The sequence below is a fragment of the Theropithecus gelada genome, chromosome 9 (assembly GCF_003255815.1).
Source record: "Theropithecus gelada isolate Dixy chromosome 9, Tgel_1.0, whole genome shotgun sequence".
In the NCBI taxonomy this organism is placed as follows: domain Eukaryota; kingdom Metazoa; phylum Chordata; class Mammalia; order Primates; family Cercopithecidae; genus Theropithecus; species Theropithecus gelada.
The window spans coordinates 119,208,186-119,220,596 of NC_037677.1; the positions used below are offsets into that span (position 1 = coordinate 119,208,186).

The 12,411-nt window shown below is 48.7% G+C and overlaps 1 protein-coding gene across 1 annotated transcript in view; it reads left to right on the forward strand.

The window, feature by feature from the left end:
• The window catches only part of DMBT1 (deleted in malignant brain tumors 1), a 75,158-nt gene extending 73,287 nt beyond the window's left edge, over positions 1–1,871 (forward strand). Inside the window, 1 exon segment of the mRNA XM_025395559.1 lies at positions 1,262–1,871. Coding sequence (XP_025251344.1) covers positions 1,262–1,535 — 274 coding nt within the window. The 3' untranslated portion in view covers positions 1,536–1,871.
• Positions 1,872–12,411: the final 10,540 nt, after the last annotated feature.

Sequence of the window (12,411 nt, forward strand, 5' to 3'; positions counted from 1 at the left end):
GGCTATCCCTGGCCATCAACAAGATCATGCACCTGGATGTACATTAGAATGACCGGGGCTCCAAACACACCCTGCCCAGGCCCCACCCATACATTCTCTGTATTTGGCCTGGTAGGGCCTGGGTTACATTTAAAAAATCTTCAGTGATTCTGAGGTGGACTCTTGGCTGTGGCTTCGCTGTGGCATTCTGGTCTGCCTGAAGCCCTGAATGGCAGGGTTTGATGGCAAATACAATGACTGCCCGGGGGCTTCTGAGTGACCCTGACCTTTTTCCCCAGTGTCCCACCTCTGAACAAGCCTCCAGCTATTTTTGATTCCTCCTTTGCTACTAAGGGAGCTACTGTGGAAAAAAAAAAATCTTGGTATTTGAGAGAATCTGGGTTGCCTATGGAGGAAAGAAGGAGGCTCTAAAAGACAGAAGGAGGGGAGCAGATCCTGGCCGGGTTCCCAGGCTGAGCCAGACTGCCCTGGAGACCACACCCACCACCCATGAGAAATGCCCATCCTAGGCCCGTGGGCCAACTTTCCTGGCTCTTCTGTTTGCCGCACCCTTCAAAATCCCACCAATCTATAATAACTGGGTTAGTGTGAGCTGCTTCTTCCATATCTTAGAAAATTCCTGTAAGCATATCCTTAGGTTATTTTCCTTCTGACAGTGGCTGAGAGGAGGTGCCCAAGGGAATGAGGAAGGGGTTGATATCGGGGTAGGGGCTACTGGAGGGTTCGCAGGCCAGTGTGGAAAGTACAGTTGCGTAGGGCTCAGGGCAGGCTGACGAGGGTCAGGAGAGGGAGGGCCAGGGCACTGTACTCAGAGTGCAGCCCAATGAGACCTTGCCTGGCCCTGACACCAGGAGAGAGAAGGGAAGGTCATTTCCTTTTCTGCTCTGTCTCTGGGTCCCGCTCCTGGGCGCCAAACTCCAGCTACTTCCCTGACTCACCAGGCTTACCCGGGTACATGGAGCGTGTGGTCATTGTGGAATTAGGCTGCAACCCACTATGCAGTATGGGGCCTGCTTGTCTATCGGGAAAACCCCCGCAGGCTTTGCTACCTAAAGATGGCGGTGAGGTACCAGAGCTGCCAGGATTTGTCTGCAGGCCCCACAGTGAGTGTCTGATCCACACGTTCTGACAGAAGGAAAGTCAGGTGTGCAGGAGGCAAGGGCAGTGAGGACAGGCTGTGGAGTTCCTCACCTGGCATAACTGAGTCATGAAGAAAGAATTGGGCCTTGGTGAGAGCTAAAGGGCTACTGTTCTCTTCCAGATGCGTGAGGGATGACACCTACGGATCCTACTCCCAGCCGTCTCCTCGCATTGCCCGCTTCCGGTTCAGGGCCTTCCACTTCCTGAACCGCTTCCCCTCCGTGTACCTGCGTTGTAAAATGGTGGTGTGCAGGGCATATGACCCCTCTTCCCGCTGCAACCGAGGCTGTGTGATGAGGTCCAAGAGGGATGTGGGCTCCTACCAGGAAAAGGACGTCGTCCTGGGTCCCATCCAGCTGCAGACCCCCCCACGCCTAGAAGAGGAGCCTCAGTAGGTGGTCGCTCTCAGACCCCACTGCCCACCGGGGCACAGACCCCTGACTCTCGGGGACTTGGGATGTTTCTCTTGGTGTCATACTCCAACTCAAATTGAGCTCTACACTGTGCTGCACCTGGTCATACAGAGTTGAATCAGACCTGGTTCCTGCCTTCCCCAAGGCTCATGGTCCTTAGAGGACCCATTGCAGGGCGAGGTCAAGAGAGTTCTGACCTGGATGGCCCATAAACCTGACGTCCTAGAATCCATGCTTCCCACCTGTGAAATGAAAATGTCAATACTTACTTCTTAGCACTGTTGAGAGGGTTACATAAAAGAATTTTGGTGAAACTGCCTCAGCCTGTTCCTGGTGCAAGTCACTGAGTGCTTGGTAAATGGTAGTTTTTGTTACTCCTGTTGTCACCCATGTTAACAACACTAATGATGACAGTATTCCTCACAATGATAGTAACTATAACAGCAGACATGTTGACATCAGGGTCTAGACAGGGCCATGGGGATGCCAGCTGCATCGATTTGTCCTGACCGCTGGCAGGCTCCGCTCGGCACAAGCCATGTCACTTTTCTCCTCTGGAACAGGGAGTGCACCCGCTGCTGTGTTGCTGTGCTGCTGTGCTGCTGTGTTGCTCTGTTGTTGTGTTGCTGTATTGTGTGCTGCTGTGTTGCTGTGCTGTGCTGTTGCTGTGCTGCTCTCCTGCTGTGCTGCTCTGCTGCTGTGCTGCTGTGTTGCCTGAGCTCCTGTGCTGCTGTGCTGCTCTGCTGCTGTGCTGCTGTGCTGCTGTGCTGCTGTGTTGCCTGAGCTGCTGTGCTGCTGTGCTGCTGTGTTGCCTGAGCTGCTGTGCTGCTGTGCTGCTCTGCTGCTGTGCTGCTGTGCTGCTGTGTTGCCTGAGATGCTGTGCTGCTGTGCTGCTGTGCTGTTCTGTTGCTGTGCTGCTGTGTTGCCTGAGCTGCTGTGCTGCTGTGTTGTTCTGTTGCTGTGTTGCTGTGCTGCTGTGTTGTTCTGTTGCTGTGTTGCTGTGCTGCTGTGTTGTTCTGTTGCTGTGTTGCTGTGCTGCTGTGTTGTTCTGTTGCTGTGTTGCTGTGCTGCTGTGTTGCTGTGCTGTTGTGTTGCCGTGTTGTGGACATGGATGAGGGAATGAATGTTCGCAGAGTAATGCCCAGGATTTCTGGCCCAGTCTGGGGCCAGGTCAATGGATGTGGTGGCAGTGGTATTGGGGATGGGTAGGGCAGCAGTAGTTGTCCCAAACCCTCTTCTTGTTCAGGGCGCTGTCCATGGGACATCTTTGACAGCTCTCTCTCTTCTTTATTCCTATTCAGGCCGTCTTTATGTCCAGCTGATTCCAGACTCTTTCCTCACTTGTTCATTCATTCGATGCATATTTAATGAAGGAATGTTATGCACCAGGAGGCAGATAAAGTCTTGCAGGAAAAGATACAATTCAGAATAAGTCTCATGAATGGTGCATGCAATGGGGTTGGAGTGAGGAGCAAAGGACATCAGGGTAGGGCGATAGGCGCCTGCGGGCACAGGCTCACTTCCCTCCTCTTCCTCCTGTTCTCTGCAGCTGCTGTAGTAGCTCACGTCCTGGAGGCCTGTTACCTGGGACTCTTGTAATCATTTCCCAGCTGGTCTAAAATGCCCAATTCTCTCCCCTCCCATCCATCTGGAGCTTCAGGCCAGATTCGTTCTGCCGAAGCCCAGTTCCCAGTTCTTGCTAAGAAAACCTTCCCTAACTCTCCTTGGCTGACAAACGTGAAATCTCTCTAGTCCGACAGTCAGCTGCCCTTTGGGGTCTGGCCTCAGTTTCCCATTCAGCACTTCCTTCTCCAAGTTTTTTATCCCTTCCCACCAAACAGTTCTGATTGTCTTTACCATGCCCAGGGGGCCACGGCCTTTACTTGTCTTCCTCTCCTCCTCTGCCGGGCTCTGTCCTGGTCCCCACTCTATTATTGTGGTCTCCTATCCTTCCCAGACGTGTTGGTGGCTGACACCAACTGGAGACAGCCAGCTCCCAGGGGAGCTATCACAGCACTGCTATCTCTGCTGGGGTCTTCCTGGCTGTGGTGGCCTTCACCCTGGGGAGGAAGACACATAGCACCAGTGGCCGGCCTCTGAGCTCCAAGATGTGAAGCGCAGAGAAGGTCTTTAGATATTGGCTCTGTCAGCCCAGGCACCCGAGAGAGGATGGAAGAAACAAGGGTGCAGAGCTTGGGGCCCGGCAGCACCTGAACTCCATTTGCCTTGGCACAGGTGTATGGTGGGGTGGGTGGAGGTGGGGTGAAGAAAGGTGGGGCCCAGGTTTTCCCCAGATCCAAAGGCTCAGTTCTGGGGCAAAATGTCAAAGGTAAACAGGTGCTAACATCTAAAGTCTCCCTTTTTTTTTTTTTTTTTTGTTTTTTTTTTGAGACAGACTCTTGCTCTGTTGCCCAGGCTTGAGTGCAGTGGCACAATCTCAACTCGCTGAAACCTCCGTCTCCTGGGTTCAAGCAATGCTTCTGCCTCAGCTTCCCTAGTAGCTGGGATTACAGACACGATAGACCACGCCCAGCTAAGTTTTGTATTTTTAGTAGAGATGGGGTTTCATCGTGTTGGCCAGGCTTGTCTCAAACTCCTGACTTTGCGTGATCTGCCCACCTAGGCCTCCCAAAGTGCCAGGATTACAGGCATGAGCCACTGCACCTGGCCTCTTTTCTGACCTTTTATAAGCTCGCTTCTTAGGCCTGTAGCATAAATCTCAGCCTTTCCTTAGGGTAGAGCCAACTGAACAAAGAATCTTTTTCAGAGTAAGTGTCAGTTTGGATACTGTTTACTTTATTTCCCCTAAGAACTAGATCCCTTCAAATTAAGCAGACAGGTGGGGTGGTTGTCATACAGAATGAGAAGGGGCAGCTCGTGTGTCTTCCCAGTGTCCTTGGAGTGATTTTGTTCTTCCCAAATCAGGATATGCAGGATGCAGCCTGGAGAAAGACAAGAATGCTAACTGCATCATAAGTTTCAGTGGCTGTGATTGAAAATTAAAGATGATTGCCTCCATTTCTCTAGGGATCTGCCTGTTGGTTTTTGACACATCATCTCCAGAACTGTGGACTGGGGCAGTTCAGGGAAAGAAGCAAACTCCTTAGGGCCCTTAGGAAGAGAGTCCTGTTTGCATGAGGTCTCCAGAGAGAAGGAGATTGACAGGTGACCCAAGGAGCTCAGAAGAAACAAAGGGATGAGCTGGGTTCCAAGGAAGCAGTGAATTTGCCTAGAAAATCAGAGAGAAATCAGGCTCAGAACTCCTAGGTTAGGCTTGGCAGGAATGGGAGCTTTTGTTTACTGCCCTGGCAGTGCCAGTGTTTGCCCCATGAAGCCAAATCTCAGGACCCCTGTCCCAAGAGGGGACAGCTCAGACAACCTAACACTGGATGTGTGAGTTGAGCTGCATGAGATCCCAGCAGGGCAACGGCTACAGGGGAAACCCCAGGACGAGGGCACAGAGAATTCCAACAAAGACTTGGCCACAGCTGCCAGCTCTGACTAGGGCTGCCCAAGAGCTGCCCACCACCAGCAGCTGTGGTGAGAGGCCATGAGCCTCCATGGGATGCAGGGTAAGTCCTGAGGAGCTAGGGGGCCCCAGGGACTGTCTCTTGTTGGTTTCCATTCTCCTTGCAATCACCCCCCACACTCACCCTTACCCTCCCAGGCTGGGGCAGTTAAGGAAAGCCTTGAGGGTCACCCTGTGACCATGAGTCTGCCCTGAAAAGCAATGTCAATACAGTGGAATGCAGGCACCAGCCCAGGACTGGATCTGAGCAGTTGCAGAAGAAGCAGGAACCTGGAGTGGTGTGCAGGTTTGAGATACACATCAACCACAGTAATGAAGTGGCAAGTCAGACATCCGAGAATTCAAAAAAGTTCAGAGGCTGGGAACCCAACATGGAATCCCAACTCCCCATTCATTCATTCACTCATTCATGAATGTCCAGGTTGTACCCTGTGCTTGAGAAGGAGCAGTGGAGGCTGCAGGTCCCCGCTGTGAGGATAAGGGGGACCCTGGGGTTGGGGGCTCAGCAGGCTTGCCCTGAGTGGTCCCCATGGTTCTAACCCCAAGCCAGGCTCTGTGCTTGAACCTGTGGATACAAAGAGGGGTCATGCAAGGGTCACCATTATAAAGGGGAAATTTATTTCCACCGGAAACATTTCCACTTCCTGAAGTGTCCTCTCTCCTTAAAAAGAGCCCCAGTAGCCAGTGCTGCTTCACAGATAACCACCACAGTCTTAGCCACTTGGCAGCCTCTCAAGGAAGGAGGTAAGGGCCCCTTTATCATCAGGGCCCAGCCAGGTGAGTGGCTATTAGGGACAGATGAGTTTGGTAGCAAGAGACAGTAACATCCAGGTGACAGGTGGAGCAGAAGACAGGGCCACTGGTGACAGGGGCTCTGGACTAAAGCTGTCAGAGTGTGACTGAGGGTCCAGTCACAGGGGACACAGAGAACAGGCTTGCTTGGGAGCAGGGACCCGTCCCCCGCATCCACACCACACTCAGGGAGGATTGGGCTCACACCAAGTGGCTGTGATTCCCAGCAACTGAGACTGTGGTTTGAGGCAAGGGTGCTCAACTCTACTGCACATGAGAATGGCCCAGGAGCTTTTGAATCTGCTGCTGCCAGGCTGCACCCAGGCCAGTTAGATCAGAATCTAACCAGAGGGTAGGCCTGGACATTGGTGACCCACCAGACTCAGGTTGTTCCAATATTGTGAGCTGCTGGTTTAGGGCTCCTTAAATCCCTCTGAAAGAGTCCAGGTTGTGCCCTGAGCTGAAGAAGGAGCAGTGGAGACTATGGGTCCCTGCTGTGAGGATGAGGGAAACCATGGGGGCCGGGGTCTCAGCAGGCTTGCCCTGAGTGTTCCTGAAAGATCTACTTTCCAAGTCCCAAAAGACCATATCAAAATACCACTGACCTAAAGTGCTTCATTTCTGCCGATTCACATTTGCCCCAGCCTCTGCCATCCATAAGAATATGCTGTAGAGGAAACACTGATTAAGCATCTTCTGCCAGCCTGGCACCTTGGACATAATCTTCTAATCCTCTGTGTAACCAGGTATTATTCTCACCTGTCAGGGATGGAAACTGAGGCTGAGAGAGGTGAGTCAGCACAGAACTGCACAGGATTCGGGCAGCGAGTGGCAGAGCTGGGGTCTGAGTCGGGGTCACTGACTCCTGGTCCTAGGTTCCCTCCTCCCTGTTCCATCATCCTCAAGGCACCAGGAGCCCAGGAGCCCAGGAGGCCTGGCCTCACATTGAGTTTGCACAGAGAACTGCATCAGACACACTCCTGTCTGCAGCTCCTGTGTGGGATGTAGTACCAGGTGCAAAAGGAGGGGTTACAGGAGGGTTGTGATGTCTACACCACACCCACACCCCAGCTGGCCCCACGGGACTGTTCACTTGACCTGTGGTGGCTCCTCCAAGTTCTCTGCACCTCCAGGACCTGCTCATAGCCCAGTGATCCTGCCCCAGGCTCCACCCCTAGCAGAGTGACTGACAACTAGACGCCAGGAGAACACAAGGCTGGGCCACATGGCACCTGTTTTGAGCTGTCTCCTGTGACCTTGTAGGGACAGAAGCTGCCCTCCAGCCACTTCGAACCACAGCAGCATCTCTCACCACCATCCTGTTGGCCCACCTGCCAGTGCCAGAGGGTGCTGCAGAGTAACCTTGGAACCATTTATTCCTGAGGAACTTGTTACTGTGTTTACTGTGAGTGCCAGTGGTTGTCCATTATAGGAAGGGGTTCCATAGTTTTCCGCTCTAATAAAGGACTCTTGTGAAAGCCTGTCCTGGCTCCTTTCCCTTAGTTTAAGAGGACAGAATCCGATCTATTCTCTGACAACAGAGTGGATGGTAGCTCCCCTTTCTGCCTGGTCCCTACCGCAGGCTGAAGGTGGCATCCAGCAGCCCCTCGAGACCCTGTCCCTTCCAGCCCTGTTCCTGGCATCCGGATCCCTGCAGTGGCCAGTAAGGGGTTCTTCCCTGGGCAGGGGCTCTATCCTCTGCAGGTTTGATGGCACCTGAATGGCTTCTGGTGTGTGGGAATCAGGGACAGTCCCAGCCAATGGTTGTTTCCTGTAGGGGATGAAACTTTTGACCTCAGTGTCTCTCCCCATTGCCTGTGTTGGCTGGAGTACTTTTAAGTGTTCCGAGTGCTTAGCGAGGCCACTCAGGTGTGCAGTGACTGGAGTGAGAAGGTCCTCTCGGGAAACCTGTGTCTGTGAAATGCTGCATTTTCAGAAATCATACAAGCTGGATGTTATATGGCCATTATTAAAAATTAAATTGTAGAGTCTTACAATTAAGTAAATTATATTAAAAATAAAAGTATTAAATACCAAAACTCAGCACTTTCTGGTTATTTGACTCCATTTTACTATTATCTGTGCCCAAGGATATTTACATCACATCGTGTCTGTCTGCTGGAAATACTGTCCCCTGCAGAGTGACTGCCCAGCTCTCCCAGCTCCACATGCACTGGGGTCTTACTGCTGGCATAAAATGGCCATGGTGGGGGGGATTCACACCGTGGAAATCGTGCTACAAAGGAAGCTTCCCCCATCCCAGAGCCTGTTGGTAGAGATTTCACAACACCCCACTGCCTACAGCTCACCCAGAAAGGGGCAATTATGCTAGGAGAGCTTGGAAAAAGCCTTCATTGGCCTGCCACCATGTTCAAGTTTCCTCCATTGGCATTACATTTTTTTTGGAAAGCATCTGTATTTTAGCAAGTGTGGAATCCAAAGCTACCTGGGCAAGGACATGCCTCGGGAAGCTCCCACAGGCTCTGATGAAAGCAGTGGTTGTGGCGCTTGGCCTACTGTGGGCCCCTGGGAAAGGGAAAGCTGTCCAGGTGCAGGTTAGGGGCAGGCCAAAGATGGGGAGCCAGGTGGTGGAGGCTACGGGATGGCACATGTCAGAGTACTGCCTCATCTCCCTCTGCCTGAGTCCAGCACCAAATTCCCTCTCCTGTTCCTCTTAGCCATGAGGAAGTCTGATACCCCTCAGCCCCAGCTGTGGATCTCTGGCCTGAGCCAACCTTCAGGTGACAGTTCTGTTTTCCCTGGAACTCTGTACCTGTAAGTGCCTGGGAGCCCATATGGTTTGTCCAAGCTTCGAAATGAGGAATAGCATCCCTGCTGAATCAGAGACAAACATTTGTTTCTGCAACAGCATCTTCCAAGAGGCTTAAGCTCCAAGATTAAGTGATGGAGTCATGTGGGGGCACTGATGGCCCACAGGGCTTGGCCTGGGACAGCTGCTCAGGACAAAGGAGAGGCCAAGGCAGAGTGAGGCCACCATGTTGGGTTATGACTCATCTGACTGAGATCTAAGATTAGTACAGAGCTGGCAGGGAACATAGAGGGGTGAACCGCTCCATCCTCATTCACAGCCTACTGGGGAGCTCTCCATGGTCAGGGAGGCTTGGAATGTGTGCACAGCCACCCAGGCTTTCCTGTGTTCTGATGAGTTAGAATCTCTCCTCAACCCACCTCCACCCCATTCACCATTGCAGCTTTCTATATATGGGGCTACAGGTGGCAAAGATGGAGAGTCTTTGCTTCTTGATACCTGTCTTCTCCCAAGTATGTAAATACTGGAGGGCTGAGTGTTGGCCTGGGGTGCCGAGGGATAGTGCCAAGCTCAGACTTTTGTATTGGAGGGGTGGGTGGGGGTGGAAGATGATGAAGAAACTCACAGGGGACACAGGATCAGTAACTTCTCAGAATAGAGACCCACAGTGATTGTCCCAGCTTGTCACCTTCTCCCAGAGGGCTGTCTTCTGTGTGCTGTGAGGAGAGGAGTGGAGTTGGTGAGGGGGTATTAGGAAACTGCTGGAACTCTTAAATCTTTGTGGAAGCCTCTCTGGTTAGGTTTGGCCAGGATCTGGTTGGCTCCCATTATGTCAGGATGGCTGCCTGGTTAATAAAATTGTTGTCTCTTCAACTTTTCTCTGATCACCGGATTTTCCTTTAAATTCCATCCAGAATTCTGGTAGGGGAACCAATTCAGTACTATTTTCCTGGGACTTTTGTTAATAAAATCTCTGTCTCTTCTCCCTTCCTCTGATCACTGGATTGTCCTTTAAATTACACCCAGAATTCTGGTAGGGGAACCAATTCAGTACTATTTTCCTGAGACTTTTGTTAATAAAATCTCTCTCTCTTCTCCCTTCCTCTGGTCACTGGATTGTCCTTTAAATTACACCCAGAACTTTGGTAGGGGAACCAATTCAGTACTATTTCCCTGGGACTTTTCCAGTTTTAGCACTGAAAATCTCAAGTTCTGGAACCCTTCAATCCCAGAGAAACCAGAATAACTGGTCACTCCAGACCTCTGGACAAGGCTATAGGGAAGAGGAGGTCCAGATGCTATAACAATCACCAAACACAGAAGACTGGAAAACCTTTAGCAATGAAATTTAGACTTTCACTTTTTTAGTCTCTTTTCAACCCAATTTGAATAATTCCTTTTAGCATTTCTTGTAGGGTAGGTCTAGTGGTGATAAACTAATGAACTCCCTTGGTTATAGGTAGTCTGGGAAAATCTTTATATTTCCTTTGTTTAAAAAGGACAGTTTTCCCGTCTAAAGTATTCTTGGTTGGATAACTCTTTTCTTTTAGTATTTTGAATATATCATTATCCCACTCTCTCCTGGCCTGCAAAGTTTCCACTGAGAAATTAACTCAGTCTTAAGGGGAACGTCTTTGTATATGATAAATTGCTTTTCTCTTGTTGCTCTCAAAATTCTCTCTTTGACTACTGAAAATTTAATTATATTGTGTCTCAGTGTAAACCTTTTAGGATTCAACCTATTGGGAACCTTTGATCTTCATGAATCTGGACGTCCATTTCTCTGCCTAGATATCAGAAATTCTCAATTATGATTTTCTTAAATATGTTTTTCTCCCTTTTCTCTCTCTTTTCTGCATCTGGAATTCTCAGAATATTTACATTTGTTTACTTGACGGTGTCACATAAATCCCAGTCTTTTCCCTCTCTTTTTCGTCTTTCTTCTTTTTGTTTATCTAACCAAATGATTTCAAATAACCAGTGTTTGAGTTCACTGATTCTTTCTTCTGCCAATTGTGCTTACTATCAAAGATCTCTTGAGTTTTTCAGCTCAGTCATTGTATTATTCAGTGATAGGATTTCTGCTTGTTTCTTTTTATGGTTTCTATTTTTTAAATGAACTTATAATTTTGGTCATTGTTGTTTCATAGATTTCATGTAGTACTAAGTCTGTTCTTTTCTATGAACTTCAAGACAATTATTTGAATTATTTGTCAAGTAGTTAATGGATTTCCACTTCTTTAGAGTTGGTTACTAGAGGCTTATTAGTTTCCTTTGATGGAATCATGTGATTCTTAATGGTCCTTGTAATCTTGCATTGGGTCTGTGCATCTAAAGGAGCAGTCGCCTCTTCTGATCTTTAAAGACTGGATTTTGTAGGAAATGATCTACTGGGTCTCAAGACAGATATGCTGCCTCTGGGACTGCAGTCAAGGTGGGATGACCTTTGGTCATGGGGCTTCTTTCATGTCTTCAGCTGGGTCTATGGTTGGCAGTCCTATTATCCTGGGTGTGGGTGAGTATAGTTTCTGTGGGGCCCCCAGAGAAAAGAGACTGCTTTTAACACTATGGATAGTAGGGCTAGAGTTGACTATGCAGGCTGGTTTTGAGTCTGGGGCTGAGTCCATGGTAGCTGACCTGTTCCTGGGACACAGGCATACCTTCTAGAAGCAGATTTCCATGCTCTTAGGTTCCAATGGTGTGTCACAACCTCCTACCTGGGCCCTGAAGCTTCCATACAGGTATATGTGTCTGTGGATGGTTGCCCAATTGTTGTTCTGTGGAGAAGTGAGACTTGGGGATTCCTATTCCACCATCTTGCTCACATCACCCTTCCCCTCTGCCTTGGACATTTTTTCTTTAAACAAATAAATTCATCAGTTGGCATATAGCCTTGAACTGTATAAGCCTGGATAACTGTAATAAAAGTTTCTTAGGCCTACATTTGTGGGTGTCCACAATCACCTTCGATATAAGGAGCAATATGAAAGTAGGTTGATGTTGACCTTCCTTCTTTCCTTTCCTTTCCTTCCTTCCTTCCTTCCCTCCTTTCTTTTCTTTTCTTTTTTCTTTTCTTTCTTTCTTCTTTCTTTCTTTCTTTCTTTCTTTCTCTTTCTTTCTTCTTTCTTTCTTTCCTTCTTTCTTTTTCTTTCTTCTTTCTTTCTTTTTTCTATTGGGGACATAGTTACTAAGGTCATAACGTTTATCTTTTGGTAGCTATGAACCAGTTACTCATTAGGATGTAAATATAATTAGCTAACATTTAACCCCCACATTATAAACAATAAATACCACTGTGATTTTAAAAACAGGAATGCTTTTTAACTCTTTAAAATCCATGGTATTTCTCTTTGAAAGCATTTCATGTTTAAATAAAAAAACTCCCCTCTAAGCAGGAAAGAATATTTTATGCTCTCCATGTCAAAAATGGCTGAAACAGCCTCTGATATGTGAGAAGAATTGGATGGTCAAAAGCAGTGAATGAAAAGGATTTCAAGATAATGGCTGACCTAAAAGCTATACAACTCTTTAATAAGAGCAGTTACCAAATGACAAGTGATGGGCCAATTTGGAATGGAGTGAAATTCAGTGATGCATTTGGTATTTTTGTAGACTTTAAGTCTTAAGTGCTTCATCTCTCTGATTGCTATTACCACAGAATTAAAAAAAAGAGAGAGAGAGAGGTTAAAGGAAAGCATCAATTAATCTATATAGGAATTTTTATATTTTCATTGAAAATGAAGTCTTTTGAACTTTCTGGGTCTGTT